A 21916-nucleotide genomic window follows, 5' to 3' on the forward strand; every position below is an offset into this window, starting at 1 on the left:
AACACTTTTCATTCTACCATAGGTAAGCTTGCTTGACAACTTTCCTCGAGTGCCCATAGGATTTAGCACTTAGTGTCAGTTTGATCACATACCAACAGCACAACCCTCGCAGCGGGAGCTGCCCGCACATCTGTATTTCCACTAAAATAAGTTTGGCCGGCGGTAAAAGACCAACTTGTATTCCTCTGTCACAATGTAACGTACATACGACGTAACAAAGCGATCAGTGACGCACGTAGGTCCATTTTTGGTTGAATAGGAACGGGTGCATGTGCTGGTGCTACGTCCAACTTGAGCGTGTTTGAAGGAATTTTTAGTGGATTTAGGGGGGGTTTCAAATCATCAGAGTGTTTGTAATACAGGATTAGACATTCTCAGTTGACATTATTTGAATTGTAAAAACACCAAGAAATGCAATTGAAATTTGCAGAGATATGAATCGTGTAGTCTACCTAATCATTTGCGTATTTCTGGCAGTGTATGTTTTACTATGCGTAATTAACATAAAACAACAAACTAGCTGATGCAAACCAAGCCTTCCACTACGGCTGTTTTGGGATATACTGTCGTCATTGTTTCATGGACGTTCGCTTCGTTGTCACGCTAGACGCACAATTGCCATAAAGGTATCCCGTCTTTAACCGTTATTGAAACTAAACTTTCGTAAAATTACTGGCCATTTAACCAGGGGTACAGGATTTCGGAATCTCCAACAAAACATATCGAAATAAATCTTCACATTGAGTTTATTTTAATTCGTAACATTTACACCAATAGAGTCCAATAAACTTTTGTTTATTCAATAATAGCTCTGACAACAATGCAGAAAGACAAAGGTCATTTTGTGACACAAACAACAAATAAGAATTACAACAATCAACACAGCACAACAAATATGTAGTTTCGTGTGGATATTTTATTTGAAACCAATCAATATCCCGAAGCTCGACGTCCAGAAACGCCTGAAAATCCAACAGATCTGGAACGTGACGGGCTACGCCCGTTTTGTTGAAATCGATGAGAAGAGCAGCCAGAAGCATTGTAAACTGGTTGACTTCTACCAAAACTTACACATCTGTATGGACTCTTATCTCTTCTCGATTCGCCCAAATTCATCTCCCTCAAGCGAGTTTCACAGCTCGGCGAACGACCACGACTGTGGCTACGTTCACGACGCCACGGTGAAGTGCTCCGCGAGTTGTAGTCACGGCCGCGATCACGACAATCATCGTATCCATAATAAACCCGATTGGCATTCACGTCGTTGGACCAATGAGAAAGGGCGTCGCTCGCCATTACAATAACACAACGTGACGGCAAATAAACCTTGAGCAAAATAGAAAGATGTAGTGATTCGTTTGAATGACAGTATGATAGCATCTTACCATCAGTGAACATGGGTTATTGTCACACGATTGTTGTTGAGTGTGGAAATCCACCGAAGCTTCATTTCTACCGTGACCTCCAAACATTTTTTGGTCACTGTCCAAAACAATCTTGTACCTTCAACGCGAAAGGGTGTTATTTACGAAGGAACGCGAACTGTGCAAGGTATACCCAAACCATACTCACGTTCCTGATGTTCGTACACCGATTCGATAATTGGGATAACTTTTTGTAGGATGAAAGTTAAACATGAAGACCAGGCCGGCTCTTTCGAATACAATCACTTTCTCATCATCGTGTTGACGTGTAACAAGTCCCTAAGATCAATTGGATTGTGAAAACGTGCACTGCAAGTGAATACCAACGGAAACAATATTTATCCTATACCTGAGGGGAACTTAGCCAACCAAATCGTTCTTCCAAACGGTTAATTGCGATATCGAAATTATTGAGGTATTTGTATCTCAGCTGCTGGTCATCAGCAAGCTCAAACTGTCTTCTTGCCAGTTGGTAATTGTCTCCATTCTGTAACGATGGAAACTCAACCCAATCTGGATGAGCGAACTCGTTGCCTACGAAAGGGTTCCTTTTGGTAAACATGTAAAAAAACGTTTACGCCAATAAAGTAATTTACCCATAAAATTCAGGTATGATTTTCCACTGAAGGCATTTGTGATAAGTCTGATCATCTTGTGGAGACTCATTCCTCTGTCCAATCTCGGTGACATTTCCCGCCGGTCCAACATGCACTCATTGTCCATAAGTTGCCTTGCAATCGTCCATTGACAATCCATGCTCTGAACATTAAAATTTATAACATCAGACAATGAATGTTCAAATCTAAAAGTTAAATCGTTAACCTGTTGGTGGTCTTCTGGGTACGTGATATATCTTTCCCCTGTCCTCCGTTCGGACAACATTTGACAAATTTCGCTCATTCCCCAGTTTTCATCCGACATTCCGTTTAATATCTGAAAACGCGAAACCCGTTACAGTAGAAAATGACGCTCCTTGATGCTGCCATGGTTTTACCTGCATCCATTGACTTGGAATATGCATCGATAATCTGTAATCGAAACCGAATCCACCTTGATTGACAGGACGAGTCAAACTTGGAAATTCGGTATACTCCTATACGCAGCAAAAAACACACTCTTTAAATCTTTGTTCGATTTTTTGTTGACCAAACAAAGACAAGTCCTACCTCTGCAATGGTTATGATTTTTGGATAGTATCGATGCAAAATTTTGTTTGCAAGCAATAGGTAAGCCATTGCTCCAATGTCCATGTGCATTCCGAAGTATTGTCGGTAGTTATCAACAGATTGGATGTCTAAAGATCATTAAAAATTTACAAAACAAACGCTTTTTAAGTATTGCAATTGCACTAATACTGATAAGTACATTTACCAGCAATTTGATTGTGGTAGATCATTGGCGTTACTCCATTAAACCGAAAACCGTCGAATCCAAAGTTTTCCACGTAATGACGGAGGTTGGACAGTAAAAATCGAAGAACTTCCCACCTAAACAAGTTTTTACATGCGCCATCACACAGAGATGATTGTACGTAAACCATCGCAATGCCCCTTACTTTGTAAAGTCAAACTTTCGCGCGTCATTTTCCCTGAAATCCCGTCTATCAGAACGGAAGAAACACTCATCAGTGCCATCAAAGCGATCTAAACTTTCCCAGCCATTCTTCGATGCGTGACTGTGCATAACATCCATCATGACGTAAATTCCCATCCCATGTGCGACGTTTATCAACTCCCTCAGATCGTCAGGAGTCCCATATCGGCTGCGATCATGACACAAGTGTTTTTGTAAACTACACGTAATCCTGAACTGAGGCAAAAACTCACAATTCTATCACTAAAACGTGGACTCACCTTGAGGGCGCAAAAAAGTTGGTAACTTGGTAACCAACGCTCGGATAATAAGGATGCTCCATAATTGCCATGAGAAGCACGCAGTTGTAGCCTAGATCGCGAATGCGAGGAAGAACATCTGTGGTGAACTGCTTGTAAGAAGATACTTGACAACGATCGGAGCTGATCCCAATGTGAGCTTCGTAAATGCGCAAACGTTCGGGCTTCGAAATTTGATTGTTTGCAAACTGGAAATAAAGTTTTAATTTGTTTTTCTGTTCGGCTCTCGCTTTTGACAACGTGAAGAAAAGCAAAGCATATCACGTACTCGTTGACAAGATTTATTTGATGACGGATTCCAAAAGCGCCATGTAAACGTTGATCCGCACTGGGTCACGTATTTTGCCCACGGTGAAATTCTTTCCAATATCTGATTGTCTTTCGTTTCAACCACAAGCTGAAATTAAACAATTTTGTTATTTGTGTTTCTACATCAATGTCTGAGTAAAGCAAGCCATCTACCTTCAGTTCGGATAGATGGTTTATTGGGCATCTACCATCTCGATTTGGTGGCATGAACATTTCCCACTGACCATATCCGATGTCCTTGTACATTATTTTTTCCCAGTTGTCTGAACAAGCATTGTGGCTTAAATACACGAAGAGATTCGATTTGAAGCTACACACTCACTAAAATCTCCCATTAGGTAGACGGCCCTCGCATTGTGAACCCATTCCCTGCATTGAATTCCTCCCTCTTGTGTGAGAACAACACCGAAAGTTTCGTAACTTCGACTGAACCGATCCATTCCTTCCTCGCGTTCAATGTCCATCAGCGCCTTTTCAAACATTCCATATCTACAACACCAATATTAGTTTTATTATTTATAGTTACTTGACCAACCTTTAGATTTAATTACAACGGTTTTGTGTTTTACTGTCTTCTATTTACCTAAGTCTAATATCCTTTTCAAAGCTTCTTAATCTTGGGTCATTTGCAAACAAGCTTTCGATTTCGGGAACTCCCCATTGTTGAAGATTGTCGTGACCTGAGAACTCCATTTTTGCTCCACGATATGAGATTCGAATCAAAGGTTAAGTAAGCGGTTATAACGCAGCTTGACCGAGATTTCAACGAATGTTGTGATGTAGGTATGTTGCGATGGAATTTATATAGGGCGTAAAAAGGAAGAAGTTCGCTCTTAATGGGATTGTCGGGCAATAAAGTGAGATTGGCAAGGATTAGGATAATAATTTTGAATACAAAGAGACTTGATTATTCAACAATATTCACAGCTTACCACTACATGAACATAACAGGAAGGAATAAGTTTAATGACTATGTAATCCAACTATAATGGTCCGAAATCATTTGTGATGCGAATTTAATTCAATATCACAAAGATTAAAATGCGGGTGTGTTTGGTCGGAATTCAACCAAAAGTACGCTTACACTTTCTCTTATTCAATGATATGATGCGTTTTGGCAATAATGTAAGGTAAACCTCATAAACTTAATGTCACCTCAACAAAATTTCAGGAATGAAAAAACTACTTTCACAAAACAAACCTTTGTACTTGGACGAGTTCCGAGTTATTCAAGGCCGCTATTGTTGTCTGAATAACGAAAAAGTGACAAAATCATTTCCGTATTACGCACAAACGTACTACTTCCGTCGTAAAGATTTGGCGACTTTGCTGGCAAAAACGTTTATTTTACATTCGATGCTTCGGTCGGTGTGCAACTGATCTTTCTCGCAAACGATGGTGATTAGCGCCATCGTGCGCCGTAAGAATTTAGATTATTTCAGTCGCTCGTGCAATTTGTTCGTAATTGCGTTTTAGTTTGTGTTACAAATAAGTTTTTTGTGTGCAGACTATTCCTGTTTTCGATAGACTGGTAAGTCGATGAACAGAAATTATTGTTCCGCAAATATTTAAATATTCAAAAATGTGTATCATCAGCTTTTCTGGATTGTCGAATAGTCATTGCTTATATAATATTGATATAATATTTTGACAAACCGCAAACCAGTCGCTTCTACTGAGATCGTGGTTGCGACAGCATATAACCAAGCAACGTACGAATTTGTCTTTTTCAGTCCGAGTCGAAATGAGCTCGTTCGCTACTATTTTTCTTGTAATATCCACGTTATAATATTTGCGTTTGCAATACCTAAGTTTTCCCTTGAAACATTCCGCGGGTAAAATCAATATTTCGCAAACACTTTTCATTCTACCATAGGTAAGCTTGCTTGACAACTTTCCTCGAGTGCCCATAGGATTTAGCACTTAGTGTCAGTTTGATCACATGCCAACAGGACAACCCTCGCAGCGGGAGCTGCCCGCACATCTGTATTTCCACTAAAATAAGTTTGGCCGGCGGTAAAAGACCAACTTGTAATCCTCTGTCACAATGTAACGTACATACGACGTAACAAAGCGATCAGTGACGCACGGAGGTCCATTTTTGGTTGAATAGGACCAGCGTATTTCTGGCAGTGTATGTTTTACTATGCGTAATTAACATAAAACAACAAACTAGCTGATGCAAACCAAGCCTTCCACTACGGCTGTTTTGGGATATACTGTCGTCATTGTTTCATGGACGTTCGCTTCGTTGTCACGCTAGACGCACAATTGCCATAAAGGTATCCCGTCTTTAACCGTTATTGAAACTAAACTTTCGTAAAATTACTGGCCATTTAACCAGGGGTACAGGATTTCGGAATCTCCAACAAAACATATCGAAATAAATCTTCACATTGAGTTTATTTTAATTCGTAACATTTACACCAATAGAGTCCAATAAACTTTTGTTTATTCAATAATAGCTCTGACAACAATGCAGAAAGACAAAGGTCATTTTGTGACACAAACAACAAATAAGAATTACAACAATCAACACAGCACAACAAATATGTAGTTTCGTGTGGATATTTTATTTGAAACCAATCAATATCCCGAAGCTCGACGACCAGAAACGCCTGAAAATCCAACAGATCTGGATCGTGACGGGCTACGCCCGTTTTGTTGAAATCGATGAGAAGAGCAGCCAGAAGCATTGTAAACTGGTTGACTTCAACCAAAACTTGCACATCTGTATGGACTCTTATCTCTTCTCGATTCGCCCAAATTCATCTCCCTCAAGCGAGTTTCACAGCTCGGCGAACGACCACGACTGTGGCTACGTTCACGACGCCACGGTGAAGTGCTCCGCGAGTTGTAGTCACGGCCGCGATCACGACAATCATCGTATCCATAATAAACCCGATTGGCATTCACGTCGTTGGACCAATGAGAAAGGGCGTCGCTCGCCATTACAATAACACAACGTGACGGCAAATAAACCTTGAGCAAAATAGAAAGATGTAGTGATTCGTTTGAATGACAGTATGATAGCATCTTACCATCAGTGAACATGGGTTATTGTCACACGATTGTTGTTGAGTGTGGAAATCCACCGAAGCTTCATTTCTACCGTGACCTCCAAACATTTTTTGGTCACTGTCCAAAACAATCTTGTACCTTCAACGCGAAAGGGTGTTATTTACGACGGAACGCGAACTGTGCAAGGTATACCCAAACCATACTTACGTTCCTGATGTTCGTACACCGATTCGATAATTGGGATAACTTTTTGTAGGATGAAAGTTAAACATGAAGACCAGGCCGGCTCTTTCGAATACAATCACTTTCTCATCATCGTGTTGACGTGTAACAAGTCCCTAAGATCAATTGGATTGTGAAAACGTGCACTGCAAGTGAATACCAACGGAAACAATAATTATCCTATACCTGAGGGGAACTTAGCCAACCAAATCGTTCTTCCAAACGGTTAATTGCGATATCGAAATTATTGAGGTATTTGTATCTCAGCTGCTGGTCATCAGCAAGCTCAAACTGTCTTCTTGCCAGTTGGTAATTGTCTCCATTCTGTAACGATGGAAACTCAACCCAATCTGGATGAGCGAACTCGTTGCCTACGAAAGGGTTCCTTTTGGTAAACATGTAAAAAAACGTTTACGCCAATAAAGTAATTTACCCATAAAATTCAGGTATGATTTTCCACTGAAGGCATTTGTGATAAGTCTGATCATCTTGTGGAAACTCATTCCTCTGTCCAATCTCGGTGACATTTCCCGCCGGTCCAACATGCACTCATTGTCCATAAGTTGCCTTGCAATCGTCCATTGACAATCCATGCTCTGAACATTAAAATTTATAACATCAGACAATGAATGTTCAAATCTAAAAGTTAAATCGTTAACCTGTTGGTGGTCTTCTGGGTACGTGATATATCTTTCCCCTGTCCTCCGTTCGGACAACATTTGACAAATTTCGCTCATTCCCCAGTTTTCATCCGACATTCCGTTTAATATCTGAAAACGCGAAACCCGTTAGAGTAGAAAATGACGCTCCTTGATGCTGCCATGGTTTTACCTGCATCCATTGACTTGGAATATGCATCGATAATCTGTAATCGAAACCGAATCCACCTTGATTGACAGGACGAGTCAAACTTGGAAATTCGGTATACTCCTATACGCAGCAAAAAACACACTCTTTAAATCTTTGTTCGATTTTTTGTTGACCAAACAAAGACAAGTCCTACCTCTGCAATGGTTATGATTTTTGGATAGTATCGATGCAAAATTTTGTTTGCAAGCAATAGGTAAGCCATTGCTCCAATGTCCATGTGCATTCCGAAATATTGTCGGTAGTTATCAACAGATTGGATGTCTAAAGATCATTAAAAATTTACAAAACAAACGCTTTTTAAGTATTGCAATTGCACTAATACTGATAAGTACATTTACCAGCAATTTGATTGTGGTAGATCATTGGCGTTACTCCATTAAACCGAAAACCGTCGAATCCAAAGTTTTCCACGTAATGACGGAGGTTGGACAGTAAAAATCGAAGAACTTCCCACCTAAACAGGTTTTTACATGCGCCATCACACAGAGATGATTGTACGTAAACCATCGCAATGCCCCTTACTTTGTAAAGTCAAACTTTCGCGCGTCATTTTCCCTGAAATCCCGTCTATCAGAACGGAAGAAACACTCATCAGTGCCATCAAAGCGATCTAAACTTTCCCAGCCATTCTTCGATGCGTGACTGTGCATAACATCCATCATGACGTAAATTCCCATCCCATGTGCGACGTTTATCAACTCCCTCAGATCGTCAGGAGTCCCATATCGGCTGCGATCATGACACAAGTGTTTTTGTAAACTACACGTAATCCTGAACTGAGGCAAAAACTCACAATTCAATCACTAAAACGTGGACTCACCTTGAGGGCGCAAAAAAGTTGGTAACTTGGTAACCAACGCTCGGATAATAAGGATGCTCCATAATTGCCATGAGAAGCACGCAGTTGTAGCCTAGATCGCGAATGCGAGGAAGAACATCTGTGGTGAACTGCTTGTAAGAAGATACTTGACAACGATCGGAGCTGATCCCAATGTGAGCTTCGTAAATGCGCAAACGTTCGGGCTTCGAAATTTGATTGTTTGCAAACTGGAAATAAAGTTTTAATTTGTTTTTCTGTTCGGCTCTCGCTTTTGACAACGTGAAGAAAAGCAAACCATATCACGTACTCGTTGACAAGATTTATTTGATGACGGATTCCAAAAGCGCCATGTAAACGTTGATCCGCACTGGGTCACGTATTTTGCCCACGGTGAAATTCTTTCCAATATCTGATTGTCTTTCGTTTCAACCACAAGCTGAAATTAAACAATTTTGTTATTTGTGTTTCTACATCAATGTCTGAGTAAAGCAAGCCATCTACCTTCAGTTCGGATAGATGGTTTATTGGGCATCTACCATCTCGATTTGGTGGCATGAACATTTCCCACTGACCATATCCGATGTCCTTGTACATTATTTTTTCCCAGTTGTCTGAACAAGCATTGTGGCTTAAATACACGAAGAGATTCGATTTGAAGCTACACACTCACTAAAATCTCCCATTAGGTAGACGGCCCTCGCATTGGGAACCCATTCCCTGCATTGAATTCCTCCCTCTTGTGTGAGAACAACACCGAAAGTTTCGTAACTTCGACTGAACCGATCCATTCCTTCCTCGCGTTCAATGTCCATCAGCGCCTTTTCAAACATTCCATATCTACAACACCAATATTAGTTTTATTATTTATAGTTACTTGACCAACCTTTAGATTTAATTACAACGGTTTTGTGTTTTACTGTCTTTTATTTACCTAAGTCTAATATCCTTTTCAAAGCTTCTTAATCTTGGGTCATTTGCAAACAAGCTTTCGATTTCGGGAACTCCCCATTGTTGAAGATTGTCGTGACCTGAGAACTCCATTTTTGCTCCACGATATGAGATTCGAATCAAAGGTTAAGTAAGCGGTTATAACGCAGCTTGACCGAGATTTCAACGAATGTTGTGATGTAGGTATGTTGCGATGGAATTTATATAGGGCGTAAAAAGGAAGAAGTTCGCTCTTAATGGGATTGTCGGGCAATAAAGTGAGATTGGCAAGGATTAGGATAATAATTTTGAATACAAAGAGACTTGATTATTCAACAATATTCACAGCTTACCACTACATGAACATAACAGGAAGGAATAAGTTTAATGACTATGTAATCCAACTATAATGGTCCGAAATCATTTGTGATGCGAATTTAATTCAATATCACAAAGATTAAGTGTGATGGCACTGATGTGTTTGGTCGGAATTCAACCAAAAGTACGCTTACACTTTCTCTTATTCAATGATATGATGCGTTTTGGCAATAATGTAAGGTAAACCTCATAAACTTAATGTCACCTCAACAAAATTTCAGGAATGAAAAAACTACTTTCACAAAACAAACCTTTGTACTTGGACGAGTTCCGAGTTATTCAAGGCCGCTCTTGTTGTCTGAATAACGAAAAAGTGACAAAATCATTTCCGTATTACGCACAAACGTACTCCTTCCGTCGTAAAGATTTGGCGACTTTGCTGGCAAAAACGTTTATTTTACATTCGATGCTTCGGTCGGTGTGCAACTGATCTTTCTCGCAAACGATGGTGATTAGCGCCATCGTGCGCCGTAAGAATTTAGATTATTTCAGTCGCTCGTGCAATTTGTTCGTAATTGCGTTTTAGTTTGTGTTACAAATAAGTTTTTTGTGTGCAGACTATTCCTGTTTTCGATAGACTGGTAAGTCGATGAACAGAAATTATTGTTCCGCAAATATTTAAATATTCAAAAATGTGTATCATCAGCTTTTCTGGATTGTCGAATAGTCATTGCTTATATAATATTGATATAATATTTTGACAAACCGCAAACCAGTCGCTTCTACTGAGATCGTGGTTGCGACAGCATATAACCAAGCAACGTACGAATTTGTCTTTTTCAGTCCGAGTCGAAATGAGCTCGTTCGCTACTATTTTTCTTGTAATATCCACGTTATAATATTTGCGTTTGCAATACCAAAGTTTTCCCTTGAAACATTCCGCGGGTAAAATCAATATTTCGCAAACACTTTTCATTCTACCATAGGTAAGCTTGCTTGACAACTTTCCTCGAGTGCCCATAGGATTTAGCACTTAGTGTCAGTTTGATCACATGCCAACAGCACAACCCTCGCAGCGGGAGCTGCCCGCACATCTGTATTTCCACTAAACTAAGTTTGGCCGGCGGTAAAAGACCAACTTGTATTCCTCTGTCACAATGTAACGTACATACGACGTAACAAAGCGATCAGTGACGCACGGAGGTCCATTTTCGGTTGAATAGGAACGGGTGCATGTGCTGGTGCTACGTCCAACTTGAGCGTGTTTGAAGGAATTTTTAGTGGATTTAGGGGGGGTTTCAAATCATCAGAGTGTTTGTAATACAGGATTAGACATTCTCAGTTGACATTATTTGGGTTGTAAAAACACCAAGAAATGCAATTGAAATTTGCAGAGATATGAATCGTGTAGTCTACCTAATCATTGCGACAGCATATAACCAAGCAACGTACGAATTTGTCTTTTTCAGTCCGAGTCGAAATGAGCTCGTTCGCTACTATTTTTCTTGTAATATCCACGTTATAATATTTGCGTTTGCAATACCAAAGTTTTCCCTTGAAACATTCCGCGGGTAAAATCAATATTTCGCAAACACTTTTCATTCTACCATAGGTAAGCTTGCTTGACAACTTTCCTCGAGTGCCCATAGGATTTAGCACTTAGTGTCAGTTTGATCACATGCCAACAGCACAACCCTCGCAGAGGTCCATTTTCGGTTGAATAGGAACGGGTGCATGTGCTGGTGCTACGTCCAACTTGAGCGTGTTTGAAGGAATTTTTAGTGGATTTAGGGGGGGTTTCAAATCATCAGAGTGTTTGTAATACAGGATTAGACATTCTCAGTTGACATTATTTGGGTTGTAAAAACACCAAGAAATGCAATTGAAATTTGCAGAGATATGAATCGTGTAGTCTACCTAATCATTTGCGTATTTCTGGCAGTGTATGTTTTACTATGCGTAATTAACACAAAACAACAAACTAGCTGATGCAAACCAAGCCTTCCACTACGGCTGTTTTGGGATATACTGCCGTCATTGTTTCATGGACGTTCGGTTCGTTGTCACGCTAGACGCACAATTGCCATAAAGGTATCCCGTCTTTAACCGTTATTGAAACTAAACTTTCGTAAAATTACTGGCCATTTAACCAGGGGTACAGAATTTCGGAATCTCCAACAAAACATATCGAAATAAATCTTCACATTGAGTTTATTTTAATTCGTAACATTTACACCAATAGAGTCCAATAAACTTTTGTTTATTCAATAATAGCTCTGACAACAATGCAGAAAGACAAAGGTCATTTTGTGACACAAACAACAAATAAGAATTACAACAATCAACACAGCACAACAAATATGTAGTTTCGTGTGGATATTTTATTTGAAACCAATCAATATCCCGAAGCTCGACGACCAGAAACGCCTGAAAATCCAACAGATCTGGATCGTGACGGGCTACGCCCGTTTTGTTGAAATCGATGAGAAGAGCAGCCAGAAGCATTGTAAACTGGTTGACTTCAACCAAAACTTGCACATCTGTATGGACTCTTATCTCTTCTCGATTCGCCCAAATTCATCTCCCTCAAGCGAGTTTCACAGCTCGGCGAACGACCACGACTGTGGCTACGTTCACGACGCCACGGTGAAGTGCTCCGCGAGTTGTAGTCACGGCCGCGATCACGACAATCATCGTATCCATAATAAACCCGATTGGCATTCACGTCGTTGGACCAATGAGAAAGGGCGTCGCTCGCCATTACAATAACACAACGTGACGGCAAATAAACCTTGAGCAAAATAGAAAGATGTAGTGATTCGTTTGAATGACAGTATGATAGCATCTTACCATCAGTGAACATGGGTTATTGTCACACGATTGTTGTTGAGTGTGGAAATCCACCGAAGCTTCATTTCTACCGTGACCTCCAAACATTTTTTGGTCACTGTCCAAAACAATCTTGTACCTTCAACGCGAAAGGGTGTTATTTACGACGGAACGCGAACTGTGCAAGGTATACCCAAACCATACTCACGTTCCTGATGTTCGTACACCGATTCGATAATTGGGATAACTTTTTGTAGGATGAAAGTTAAACATGAAGACCAGGCCGGCTCTTTCGAATACAATCACTTTCTCATCATCGTGTTGACGTGTAACAAGTCCCTAAGATTAATTGGATTGTGGAAACGTGCACTGCAAGTGAATACCAACGGAAACAATAATTATCCTATACCTGAGGGGAACTTAGCCAACCAAATCGTTCTTCCAAACGGTTAATTGCGATATCGAAATTATTGAGGTATTTGTATCTCAGCTGCTGGTCATCAGCAAGCTCAAACTGTCTTCTTGCCAGTTGGTAATTGTCTCCATTCTGTAACGATGGAAACTCAACCCAATCTGGATGAGCGAACTCGTTGCCTACGAAAGGGTTCCTTTTGGTAAACATGTAAAACAACGTTTACGCCAATAAAGTAATTTACCCATAAAATTCAGGTATGATTTTGCACTGAAGGCATTTGTGATAAGTCTGATCATCTTGTGGAGACTCATTCCTCTGTCCAATCTCGGTGACATTTCCCGCCGGTCCAACATACACTCATTGTCCATAAGTTGCCTTGCAATCGTCCATTGACAATCCATGCTCTGAACATTAAAATTTATAACATCAGACAATAAATGTTCAAATCTAAAAGTTAAATCGTTAACCTGTTGGTGGTCTTCTGGGTACGTGATATATCTTTCCCCTGTCCTCCGTTCGGACAACATTTGACAAATTTCGCTCATTCCCCAGTTTTCATCCGACATTCCGTTTAATATCTGAAAACGCGAAACCCGTTACAGTAGAAAATGACGCTCCTTGATGCTGCCATGATTTTACCTGCATCCATTGACTTGGAATATGCATCGATAATCTGTAATCGAAACCGAATCCACCTTGATTGACAGGACGAGTCAAACTTGGAAATTCGGTATACTCCTATACGCAGCAAAAAACACACTCTTTAAATCCAAACAAACAATAACAAAGTTGACCAAACAAAGACAAGTCCTACCTCTGCAATGGTTATGATTTTTGGATAGTATCGATGCAAAATTTTGTTTGCAAGCAATAGGTAAGCCATTGCTCCAATGTCCATGTGCATTCCGAAATATTGTCGGTAGTTATCAACAGATTGGATGTCTAAAGATCATTAAAAATTTATAAAACAAACGCTTTTTAAGTATTGCAATTGCACTAATACTAATAAGTACATTTACCAGGTATTTGATTGTGGTAGATCATTGGCGTTACTCCATTAAACCGAAAACCGTCGAATCCAAAGTTTTCCACGTAATGACGGAGGTTGGACAGTAAAAATCGAAGAACTTCCCACCTAAACAAGTTTTTACATGCGCCATCACACAGAGATGATTGTACGTAAACCATCGCAATGCCCCTTACTTTGTAAAGTCAAACTTTCGCGCGTCATTTTCACTGAAATCCCGTCTATCAGAACGGAAGAAACATTCATCAGTGCCATCAAAGCGATCTAAACTTTCCCAGCCATTCTTCGATGCGTGACTGTGCATAACATCCATCATGACGTAAATTCCCATCCCATGTGCGACGTTTATCAACTCCCTCAGATCGTCAGGAGTCCCATATCGGCTGCGATCATGACACAAGTGTTTTTGTAAACTACACGTAATCCTGAACTGAGGCAAAAACTCACAATTCTATCACTAAAACGTGGACTCACCTTGAGGGCGCAAAAAAGTTGGTAACTTGGTAACCAACGCTCGGATAATAAGGATGCTCCATAATTGCCATGAGAAGCACGCAGTTGTAGCCTAGTTCGCGAATGCGAGGAAGAACATCTGTGGTGAACTGCTTGTAAGAAGATACTTGACAACGATCGGAGCTGATCCCAATGTGAGCTTCGTAAATGCGCAAACGTTCGGGCTTCGAAATTTGATTGTTTGCAAACTGGAAATAAAGTTTTAATTTGTTTTTCTGTTCGGCTCTCGCTTTTGACAACGTGAAGAAAAGCAAACCATATCACGTACTCGTTGACAAGATTTATTTGATGACGGATTCCAAAAGCGCCATGTAAACGTTGATCCGCACTGGGTCACGTATTTTGCCCACGGTGAAATTCTTTCCAATATCTGATTGTCTTTCGTTTCAACCACAAGCTGAAATTAAACAATTTTGTTATTTGCGTTTCTACATCAACGTCTGAGTAAAGCAAGCCATCTACCTTCAGTTCGGATAGATGGTTTATTGGGCATCTACCATCTCGATTTGGTGGCATGAACATTTCCCACTGACCATATCCGATGTCCTTGTACATTATTTTTTCCCAGTTGTCTGCACAAGCATTGTGGCTTAAATACACGAAAAGATTCGATTTGAAGCTACACACTCACTAAAATCTCCCATTAGGTAGACGGCCCTCGCATTGGGAACCCATTCCCTGCATTGAATTCCTCCCTCTTGTGTGAGAACAACACCGAAAGTTTCGTAACTTCGACTGAACCGATCCATTCCTTCCTCGCGTTCAATGTCCATCAGCGCTTTTTCAAACATTCCATATCTACAACACCAATATTAGTTATATTATTTATAGTTACTTGACCAACCTTTAGATTTAATTACAACGGTTTTGTATTTTACTGTCTTTTATTTACCTAAGTCTAATATCCTTTTCAAAGCTTTTTAATCTTGGGTCATTTGCAAACAAGCTTTCGATTTCGGGAACTCCCCATTGTTGAAGATTGTCGTGACCTGAGAACTGCATTTTTGCTCCACGATATGAGATTCGAATCAAAGGTTAAGTAAGCGGTTATAACGCAGCTTGACCGAGATTTCAACGAATGTTGTGATGTAGGTATGTTGCGATGGAATTTATATAGGGCGTAAAAAGGAAGAAGTTCGCTCTTAATGGGATTGTCGGGCAATAAAGTGAGATTGGCAAGGATTAGGATAATAATTTTCAATACAAAGAGACTTGATTATTCAACAATGTTTACAGCTTACCACTACATGAACATAACAGGAAGGAATAAGTTTAATGACAATGTAATCCAACTATAATGGTCTGAAATCATTTGTGATGCGAATTTAATTCAATATCACAAAGATTAAAATGGGGGTGATGCGTTTGGTCGGAATTCAAACAAAAGTACGCTTACACTTTCTCTTATTCAATAATATGATGCGTTTTGACAATAATGTAAGGTAAACCTCATAAACTTAATGCCACCTCAACAAAATGTCAGGAATGAAAAAATTACTTTCACAAAAAAAAACCTTTGTACTTGGACGAGTTCCGAGTTATTCAAGGCCGCTCTTGTTGTCTGAATAACGAAAAAGTGACAAAATCATTTCCGTATTACGCACAAACGTACTCCTGCTGTCGTAAAGATTTGGCGACTTTGCTGGCAAAAACGTTTATGTTACATTCGATGCTTCGGTCGGTGTGCAACTGACCTTTCTCACAAACGATGGTGATTAGCACCATCGTGCGCCGAAAGAATTTAGATTATTTCAATCGCTCGTGCAATTTGTTCGTAATTGCGTTTTAGTTTGTGTTACAAATAAGTTTTTCGTGTGCAGACTATTCCCGTTTTCGATAGACTAGTAAGTCGATAAACAGAAATTATTGTTCCGCAAATATTTAAATATTCAAAAATGTGTATCATCAGCTTTTCTGGATTGTCGAATAGTCATTGCTTATATAATATTGATATAATATTTTAACAAACCGCAAACCAGTCGCTTCTACTGAGATCGTGGTTGCGACAGCATATAACCAAGCAACGTACGAATTTGTCTTTTTTAGTCCGAGTCGCAATGAGCTCGTTCGCTACTATTTTTCTTGTAATATCCACGTTATAATATTTGCGTTTGCAATACCTAAGTTTTCCCTTGAAACATTCCGCGGGTAAAATCAATATTTCGCAAACACTTTTCATTCTACCATAGGTAAGCTTGCTTGACAACTTTCCTCGAGTGCCCATAGGATTTAGCACTTAGTGTCAGTTTGATCACATGCCAACAGCACAACCCTCGCAACGGGAGCAGCCCGCACATCTGTATTTCCACTAAACTAAGTTTGGCCGGCGGTAAAAGACCAACTTGTATTCCTCTGTCACAATGTAACGTACATACGACGTAACAAAGCGATCAGTGACGCACGGAGGTCCATTTTTGGTTGAATAGGAACGGGTGCATGTGCTGGTGCTACGTCCAACTTGAGCGTGTTTGAAGGAATTTTTAGTGGATTTAGGGGGGGTTTCAAATCATCAGAGTGTTTGTAATACAGGATTAGACATTCTCAGTTGACATTATTTGGGTTGTAAAAACACCAAGAAATGCAATTGAAATTTGCAGAGATATGAATCGTGTAGTCTACCTAATCATTTGCGTATTTCTGGCAGTGTATGTTTTACTATGCGTAATTAACACAAAACAACAAACTAGCTGATGCAAACCAAGCCTTCCACTACGGCTGTTTTGGGATATACTGCCGTCATTGTTTCATGGACGTTCGCTTCGTTGTCACGCTAGACGCACAATTGCCATAAAGGTATCCCGTCTTTAACCGTTATTGAAACTAAACTTTCGTAAAATTACTGGCCATTTAACCAGGGGTACAGGATTTCGGAATCTCCAACAAAACATATCGAAATAAATCTTCACATTGAGTTTATTTTAATTCGTAACATTTACTCCAATAAAGTCCAATAAACTTTTGTTCATTCAATAATAGCTCTGACAACAATGCAGAAAGACAAAGGTCATTTTGTGACACAAACAACAAATAAGAATTACAACAATCAACACAGCACAACAAATATGTATTTTCGTGTGGATATTTTATTTGAAACCAATCAATATCCCGAAGCTCGACGACCAGAAACGCCTGAAAATCCGACAGATCTGGAACGGGACGGGCTACGCCCGTTTTGTTGAAATCGATGAGAAGAGCAGCCAAAAGCATTGTAAACTGGTTGACTTCTACCAAAACTTGCACATCTGTATGGACTCTTGTCTCTTCTCGTTTCGCCCAAATTCATCTCCCTCAAGCGAGTTTCACAGCTCGGCGAACGACCACGACTGTGGCTACGTTCACGACGCCACGGTGAAGTGCTCCGCGAGTTGTAGTCACGGCCGCGATCACGACAATCATCGTATCCATAATAAACCTGATTGGCATTCACGTCGTTGGACCAATGAGAAAGGGCGTCGCTCGCCATTACAATAACACAACGTGACGGCAAATAAACCTTGAGCAAAATAGAAAGATGTAGTGATTCGTTTGAATTACAGTATGATAGCATCTTACCATCAGTGAACATGGGTTATTGTCACACGATTGTTGTTGAGTGTGGAAATCCACCGAAGCTTCATTTCTACCGTGACCTCCAAACATTTTTTGGTCACTGTCCAAAACAATCTTGTACCTTCAACGCGAAAGGGTGTTATTTACGACGGAACGCGAACTGTGCAAGGTATACCCAAACCATACTCACGTTCCTGATGTTCGTACACCGATTCGATAATTGGGATAACTTTTTGTAGGATGAAAGTTAAACATGAAGACCAGGCCGGCTCTTTCGAATACAATCACTTTCTCATCATCGTGTTGACGTGTAACAAGTCCCTAAGATCAATTGGATTGTGAAAACGTGCACTGCAAGTGAATACCAACGGAAACAATAATTATCCTATACCTGAGGGGAACTTAGCCAACCAAATCGTTCTTCCAAACGGTTAATTGCGATATCGAAATTATTGAGGTATTTGTATCTCAGCTGCTGGTCATCAGCAAGCTCAAACTGTCTTCTTGCCAGTTGGTAATTGTCTCCATTCTGTAACGATGGAAACTCAACCCAATCTGGATGAGCGAACTCGTTGCCTACGAAAGGGTTCCTTTTGGTAAACATGTAAAAAAACGTTTACGCCAATAAAGTAATTTACCCATAAAATTCAGGTATGATTTTCCACTGAAGGCATTTGTGATAAGTCTGATCATCTTGTGGAGACTCATTCCTCTGTCCAATCTCGGTGACATTTCCCGCCGGTCCAACATGCACTCATTGTCCATAAGTTGCCTTGCAATCGTCCATTGACAATCCATGCTCTGAACATTAAAATTTATAACATCAGACAATGAATGTTCAAATCTAAAAGTTAAATCGTTAACCTGTTGGTGGTCTTCTGGGTACGTGATATATCTTTCCCCTGTCCTCCGTTCGGACAACATTTGACAAATTTCGCTCATTCCCCAGTTTTCATCCGACATTCCGTTTAATATCTGAAAACGCGAAACCCGTTACAGTAGAAAATGACGCTCCTTGATGCTGCCATGGTTTTACCTGCATCCATTGACTTGGAATATGCATCGATAATCTGTAATCGAAACCGAATCCACCTTGATTGACAGGACGAGTCAAACTTGGAAATTCGGTATACTCCTATACGCAGCAAAAAACACACTCTTTAAATCTTTGTTCGATTTTTTGTTGACCAAACAAAGACGCAAGTCCTACCTCTGCAATGGTTATGATTTTTGGATAGTATCGATGCAAAATTTTGTTTGCAAGCAATAGGTAAGCCATTGCTCCAATGTCCATGTGCATTCCGAAGTATTGTCGGTAGTTATCAACAGATTGGATGTCTAAAGATCATCAAAAATTTACAAAACAAAGGCTTTTTAAGTATTGCAATTGCACTAATACTGATAAGTACATTTACCAGGAATTTGATTGTGGTAGATCATTGGCGTTACTCCATTAAACCGAAAACCGTCGAATCCAAAGTTTTCCACGTAATGACGGAGGTTGGACAGTAAAAATCGAAGAACTTCCCACCTAAACAAGTTTTTACATGCGCCATCACACAGAGATGATTGTACGTAAACCATCGCAATGCCCCTTACTTTGTAAAGTCAAACTTTCGCGCGTCATTTTCCCTGAAATCCCGTCTATCAGAACGGAAGAAACACTCATCAGTGCCATCAAAGCGATCTAAACTTTCCCAGCCATTCTTCGATGCGCGACTGTGCATAACATCCATCATGACGTAAATTCCCATCCCATGTGCGACGTTTATCAACTCCCTCAGATCGTCAGGAGTCCCATATCGGCTGCGATCATGACACAAGTGTTTTTGTAAACTACACGTAATCCTGAACTGAGGCAAAAACTCACAATTCTATCACTAAAACGTGGACTCACCTTGAGGGCGCAAAAAAGTTGGTAACTTGGTAACCAACGCTCGGATAATAAGGATGCTCCATAATTGCCATGAGAAGCACGCAGTTGTAGCCTAGATCGCGAATGCGAGGAAGAACATCTGTGGTGAACTGCTTGTAAGAAGATACTTGACAACGATCGGAGCTGATCCCAATGTGAGCTTCGTAAATGCGCAAACGTTCGGGCATCGAAATTTGATTGTTTGCAAACTGGAAATAAAGTTTTAATTTGTTTTTCTGTTCGGCTCTCGCTTTTGACAACGTGAAGAAAAGCAAACCATATCACGTACTCGTTGACAAGATTTATTTGATGACGGATTCCAAAAGCGCCATGTAAACGTTGATCCGCACTGGGTCACGTATTTTGCCCACGGTGAAATTCTTTCCAATATCTGATTGTCTTTCGTTTCAACCACAAGCTGAAATTAAACAATTTTGTTATTTGTGTTTCTACATCAATGTCTGCGTAAAGCAAGCCATCTACCTTCAGTTCGGATAGATGGTTTATTGGGCATCTACCATCTCGATTTGGTGGCATGAACATTTCCCACTGACCATATCCGATGTCCTTGTACATTATTTTTTCCCAGTTGTCTGAACAAGCATTGTGGCTTAAATATACGAAGTGATTCGATTTGAAGCTACACACTCACTAAAATCTCCCATTAGGTAGACGGCCCTCGCATTGGGAACCCATTCCCTGCATTGAATTCCTCCCTCTTGTGTGAGAACAACACCAAAAGTTTCGTAACTTCGGCTGAACCGATCCATTCCTTCCTCGCGTTCAATGTCCATCAGCGCTTTTTCAAACATTCCATATCTACAACACCAATATTAGTTTTATTATTTATAGTTACTTGACCAACCTTTAGATTTAATTACAACGGTTTTGTATTTTACTGTCTTTTATTTACCTAAGTCTAATATCCTTTTCAAAGCTTCTTAATCTTGGGTCATTTGCAAACAAGCTTTCGATTTCGGGAACTCCCCATTGTTGAAGATTGTCGTGACCTGAGAACTCCATTTTTGCTCCACGATATGAGATTCGAATCAAAAGTTAAGTAAGCGGTTATAACGCAGCTTGACCGAGATTTCAACGAATGTTGTGATGTAGTATTGTTGCGATGGAATTTATATAGGGCGTAAAAAGGAAGAAGTTCGCTCTTAATGGGATTGTCGGGCAATAAAGTGAGATTGGCAAGGATTAGGATAATAATTTTCAATACAAAGAGACTTCATTATTTAACAATGTCCACAGCTTACCACTACATGAACATAACAGGAAGGAATAAGTTTAATGACAATGTAATCCAACTATAATGGTCTGAAATCATTTGTGATGCGAATTTAATTCAATATCACAAAGATTAAAATGCGGGTGTGTTTGGTCGGAATTCAACCAAAATTACGCTTACACTTTCTCTTATTCAATAATATGATGCGTTTTGGCAATAATGTAAGGTAAACCTCATAAACTTAATGTCACCTCAACAAAATTTCAGGAATGAAAAAACTACTTTCACAAAACAAACCTTTGTACTTGGACGAGTTCCGAGTTATTCAAGGCCGCTCTTGTTGTCTGAATAACGAAGAAGTGACAAAATCATTTCCGTATTACGCACAAACGTACTCTTTCTGTCGTAAAGATTTGGCGACTTTGCTGGCAAAAACGTTTATTTTACATTCGATGCTTCGGTCGGTGTGCAACTGATCTTTCTCGCAAACGATGGTGATTAGCACCATCGTGCGACGTAAGAATTTAGATTATTTCAGTCGCTCGTGCAATTTGTTCGTCATTGCGTTTTAGTTTGTGTTACAAAAAGTTTTTTGTGTGCAGACTATTCCTGTTTTCGATAGACTGGTAAG

At 40.0% G+C, this 21916-nt stretch overlaps 4 protein-coding genes across 4 annotated transcripts; all 4 read right to left on the reverse strand.

The window, feature by feature from the left end:
• Positions 1-930: 930 nt before the first annotated feature.
• LOC145895567 (1,4-alpha-glucan-branching enzyme-like) lies at positions 931-4318 on the reverse strand. The gene is made up of 15 exons (XM_082984369.1): positions 4209-4318; positions 3948-4114; positions 3779-3888; positions 3585-3713; positions 3278-3504; positions 2980-3186; positions 2796-2911; positions 2591-2718; positions 2419-2517; positions 2247-2357; positions 2021-2183; positions 1774-1958; positions 1573-1703; positions 1386-1503; positions 931-1326 (listed from the first exon to the last, which is right to left on the reverse strand). Exons 1-15 carry the CDS (start codon positions 4316-4318, stop codon positions 931-933), a joined length of 2397 nt encoding a protein of 798 aa, XP_082840495.1.
• A 2019-nt stretch (positions 4319-6337) lies between these two features.
• On the reverse strand, positions 6338-9599 carry LOC145895568 (1,4-alpha-glucan-branching enzyme-like). The gene is made up of 15 exons (XM_082984370.1): positions 9490-9599; positions 9229-9395; positions 9060-9169; positions 8866-8994; positions 8559-8785; positions 8261-8467; positions 8077-8192; positions 7872-7999; positions 7700-7798; positions 7528-7638; positions 7302-7464; positions 7055-7239; positions 6854-6984; positions 6667-6784; positions 6338-6607 (listed from the first exon to the last, which is right to left on the reverse strand). The coding sequence occupies exons 1-15, from the start codon at positions 9597-9599 to the stop codon at positions 6338-6340; spliced, it is 2271 nt and encodes a 756-aa protein (XP_082840496.1).
• Positions 9600-12324: 2725 nt separating this feature from the next.
• Positions 12325-15589, reverse strand: LOC145895569 (1,4-alpha-glucan-branching enzyme-like). Its single transcript, XM_082984371.1, has 15 exons — positions 15480-15589; positions 15219-15385; positions 15050-15159; positions 14856-14984; positions 14549-14775; positions 14251-14457; positions 14067-14182; positions 13862-13989; positions 13687-13785; positions 13515-13625; positions 13289-13451; positions 13042-13226; positions 12841-12971; positions 12654-12771; positions 12325-12594 (listed from the first exon to the last, which is right to left on the reverse strand). The coding sequence occupies exons 1-15, from the start codon at positions 15587-15589 to the stop codon at positions 12325-12327; spliced, it is 2271 nt and encodes a 756-aa protein (XP_082840497.1).
• A 2095-nt stretch (positions 15590-17684) lies between these two features.
• Positions 17685-21074, reverse strand: LOC145895570 (1,4-alpha-glucan-branching enzyme-like). Its single transcript, XM_082984372.1, has 15 exons — positions 20965-21074; positions 20704-20870; positions 20535-20644; positions 20341-20469; positions 20034-20260; positions 19736-19942; positions 19552-19667; positions 19347-19474; positions 19173-19271; positions 19001-19111; positions 18775-18937; positions 18528-18712; positions 18327-18457; positions 18140-18257; positions 17685-18080 (listed from the first exon to the last, which is right to left on the reverse strand). Exons 1-15 carry the CDS (start codon positions 21072-21074, stop codon positions 17685-17687), a joined length of 2397 nt encoding a protein of 798 aa, XP_082840498.1.
• Positions 21075-21916: the final 842 nt, after the last annotated feature.

The sequence above is a fragment of the Ascidia mentula genome, chromosome 3 (genome assembly GCF_947561715.1).
Source record: "Ascidia mentula chromosome 3, kaAscMent1.1, whole genome shotgun sequence".
Taxonomy (NCBI): domain Eukaryota; kingdom Metazoa; phylum Chordata; class Ascidiacea; order Phlebobranchia; family Ascidiidae; genus Ascidia; species Ascidia mentula.

What these genes read in the sequence shown, in the direction of transcription:
- LOC145895567 (XM_082984369.1), bottom strand. Translation starts at nt 4,318, where the DNA reads ATGGAGTTCTCAGGTCACGACAATCTTCAACAATGGGGAGTTCCCGAA. An exon ending in GAAAAGGATATTAGACTTAG is followed by an intron (nt 4,115 to 4,208) that starts GTAAATAGAAGA and finishes TTGGTGTTGTAG; the next exon opens with ATATGGAATGTTTGAAAAGG. An exon ending in ATCATACCTGAATTTTATGG is followed by an intron (nt 1,959 to 2,020) that starts GTAAATTACTTT and finishes ACCCTTTCGTAG; the next exon opens with GCAACGAGTTCGCTCATCCA.
- LOC145895568 (XM_082984370.1), bottom strand. Translation starts at nt 9,599, where the DNA reads ATGGAGTTCTCAGGTCACGACAATCTTCAACAATGGGGAGTTCCCGAA. An exon ending in CTACCTAATGGGAGATTTTA is followed by an intron (nt 9,170 to 9,228) that starts GTGAGTGTGTAG and finishes ATGCTTGTTCAG; the next exon opens with ACAACTGGGAAAAAATAATG. An exon ending in GTTGGCTAAGTTCCCCTCAG is followed by an intron (nt 6,985 to 7,054) that starts GTATAGGATAAT and finishes AATTGATCTTAG; the next exon opens with GGACTTGTTACACGTCAACA.
- LOC145895569 (XM_082984371.1), bottom strand. Translation starts at nt 15,589, where the DNA reads ATGCAGTTCTCAGGTCACGACAATCTTCAACAATGGGGAGTTCCCGAA. An exon ending in AACTTTTTTGCGCCCTCAAG is followed by an intron (nt 14,458 to 14,548) that starts GTGAGTCCACGT and finishes TCATGATCGCAG; the next exon opens with CCGATATGGGACTCCTGACG. An exon ending in ACCCAGAAGACCACCAACAG is followed by an intron (nt 13,452 to 13,514) that starts GTTAACGATTTA and finishes TTTAATGTTCAG; the next exon opens with AGCATGGATTGTCAATGGAC.
- LOC145895570 (XM_082984372.1), bottom strand. Translation starts at nt 21,074, where the DNA reads ATGGAGTTCTCAGGTCACGACAATCTTCAACAATGGGGAGTTCCCGAA. An exon ending in CTACCTAATGGGAGATTTTA is followed by an intron (nt 20,645 to 20,703) that starts GTGAGTGTGTAG and finishes ATGCTTGTTCAG; the next exon opens with ACAACTGGGAAAAAATAATG. An exon ending in CTACCACAATCAAATTCCTG is followed by an intron (nt 19,475 to 19,551) that starts GTAAATGTACTT and finishes GATGATCTTTAG; the next exon opens with ACATCCAATCTGTTGATAAC.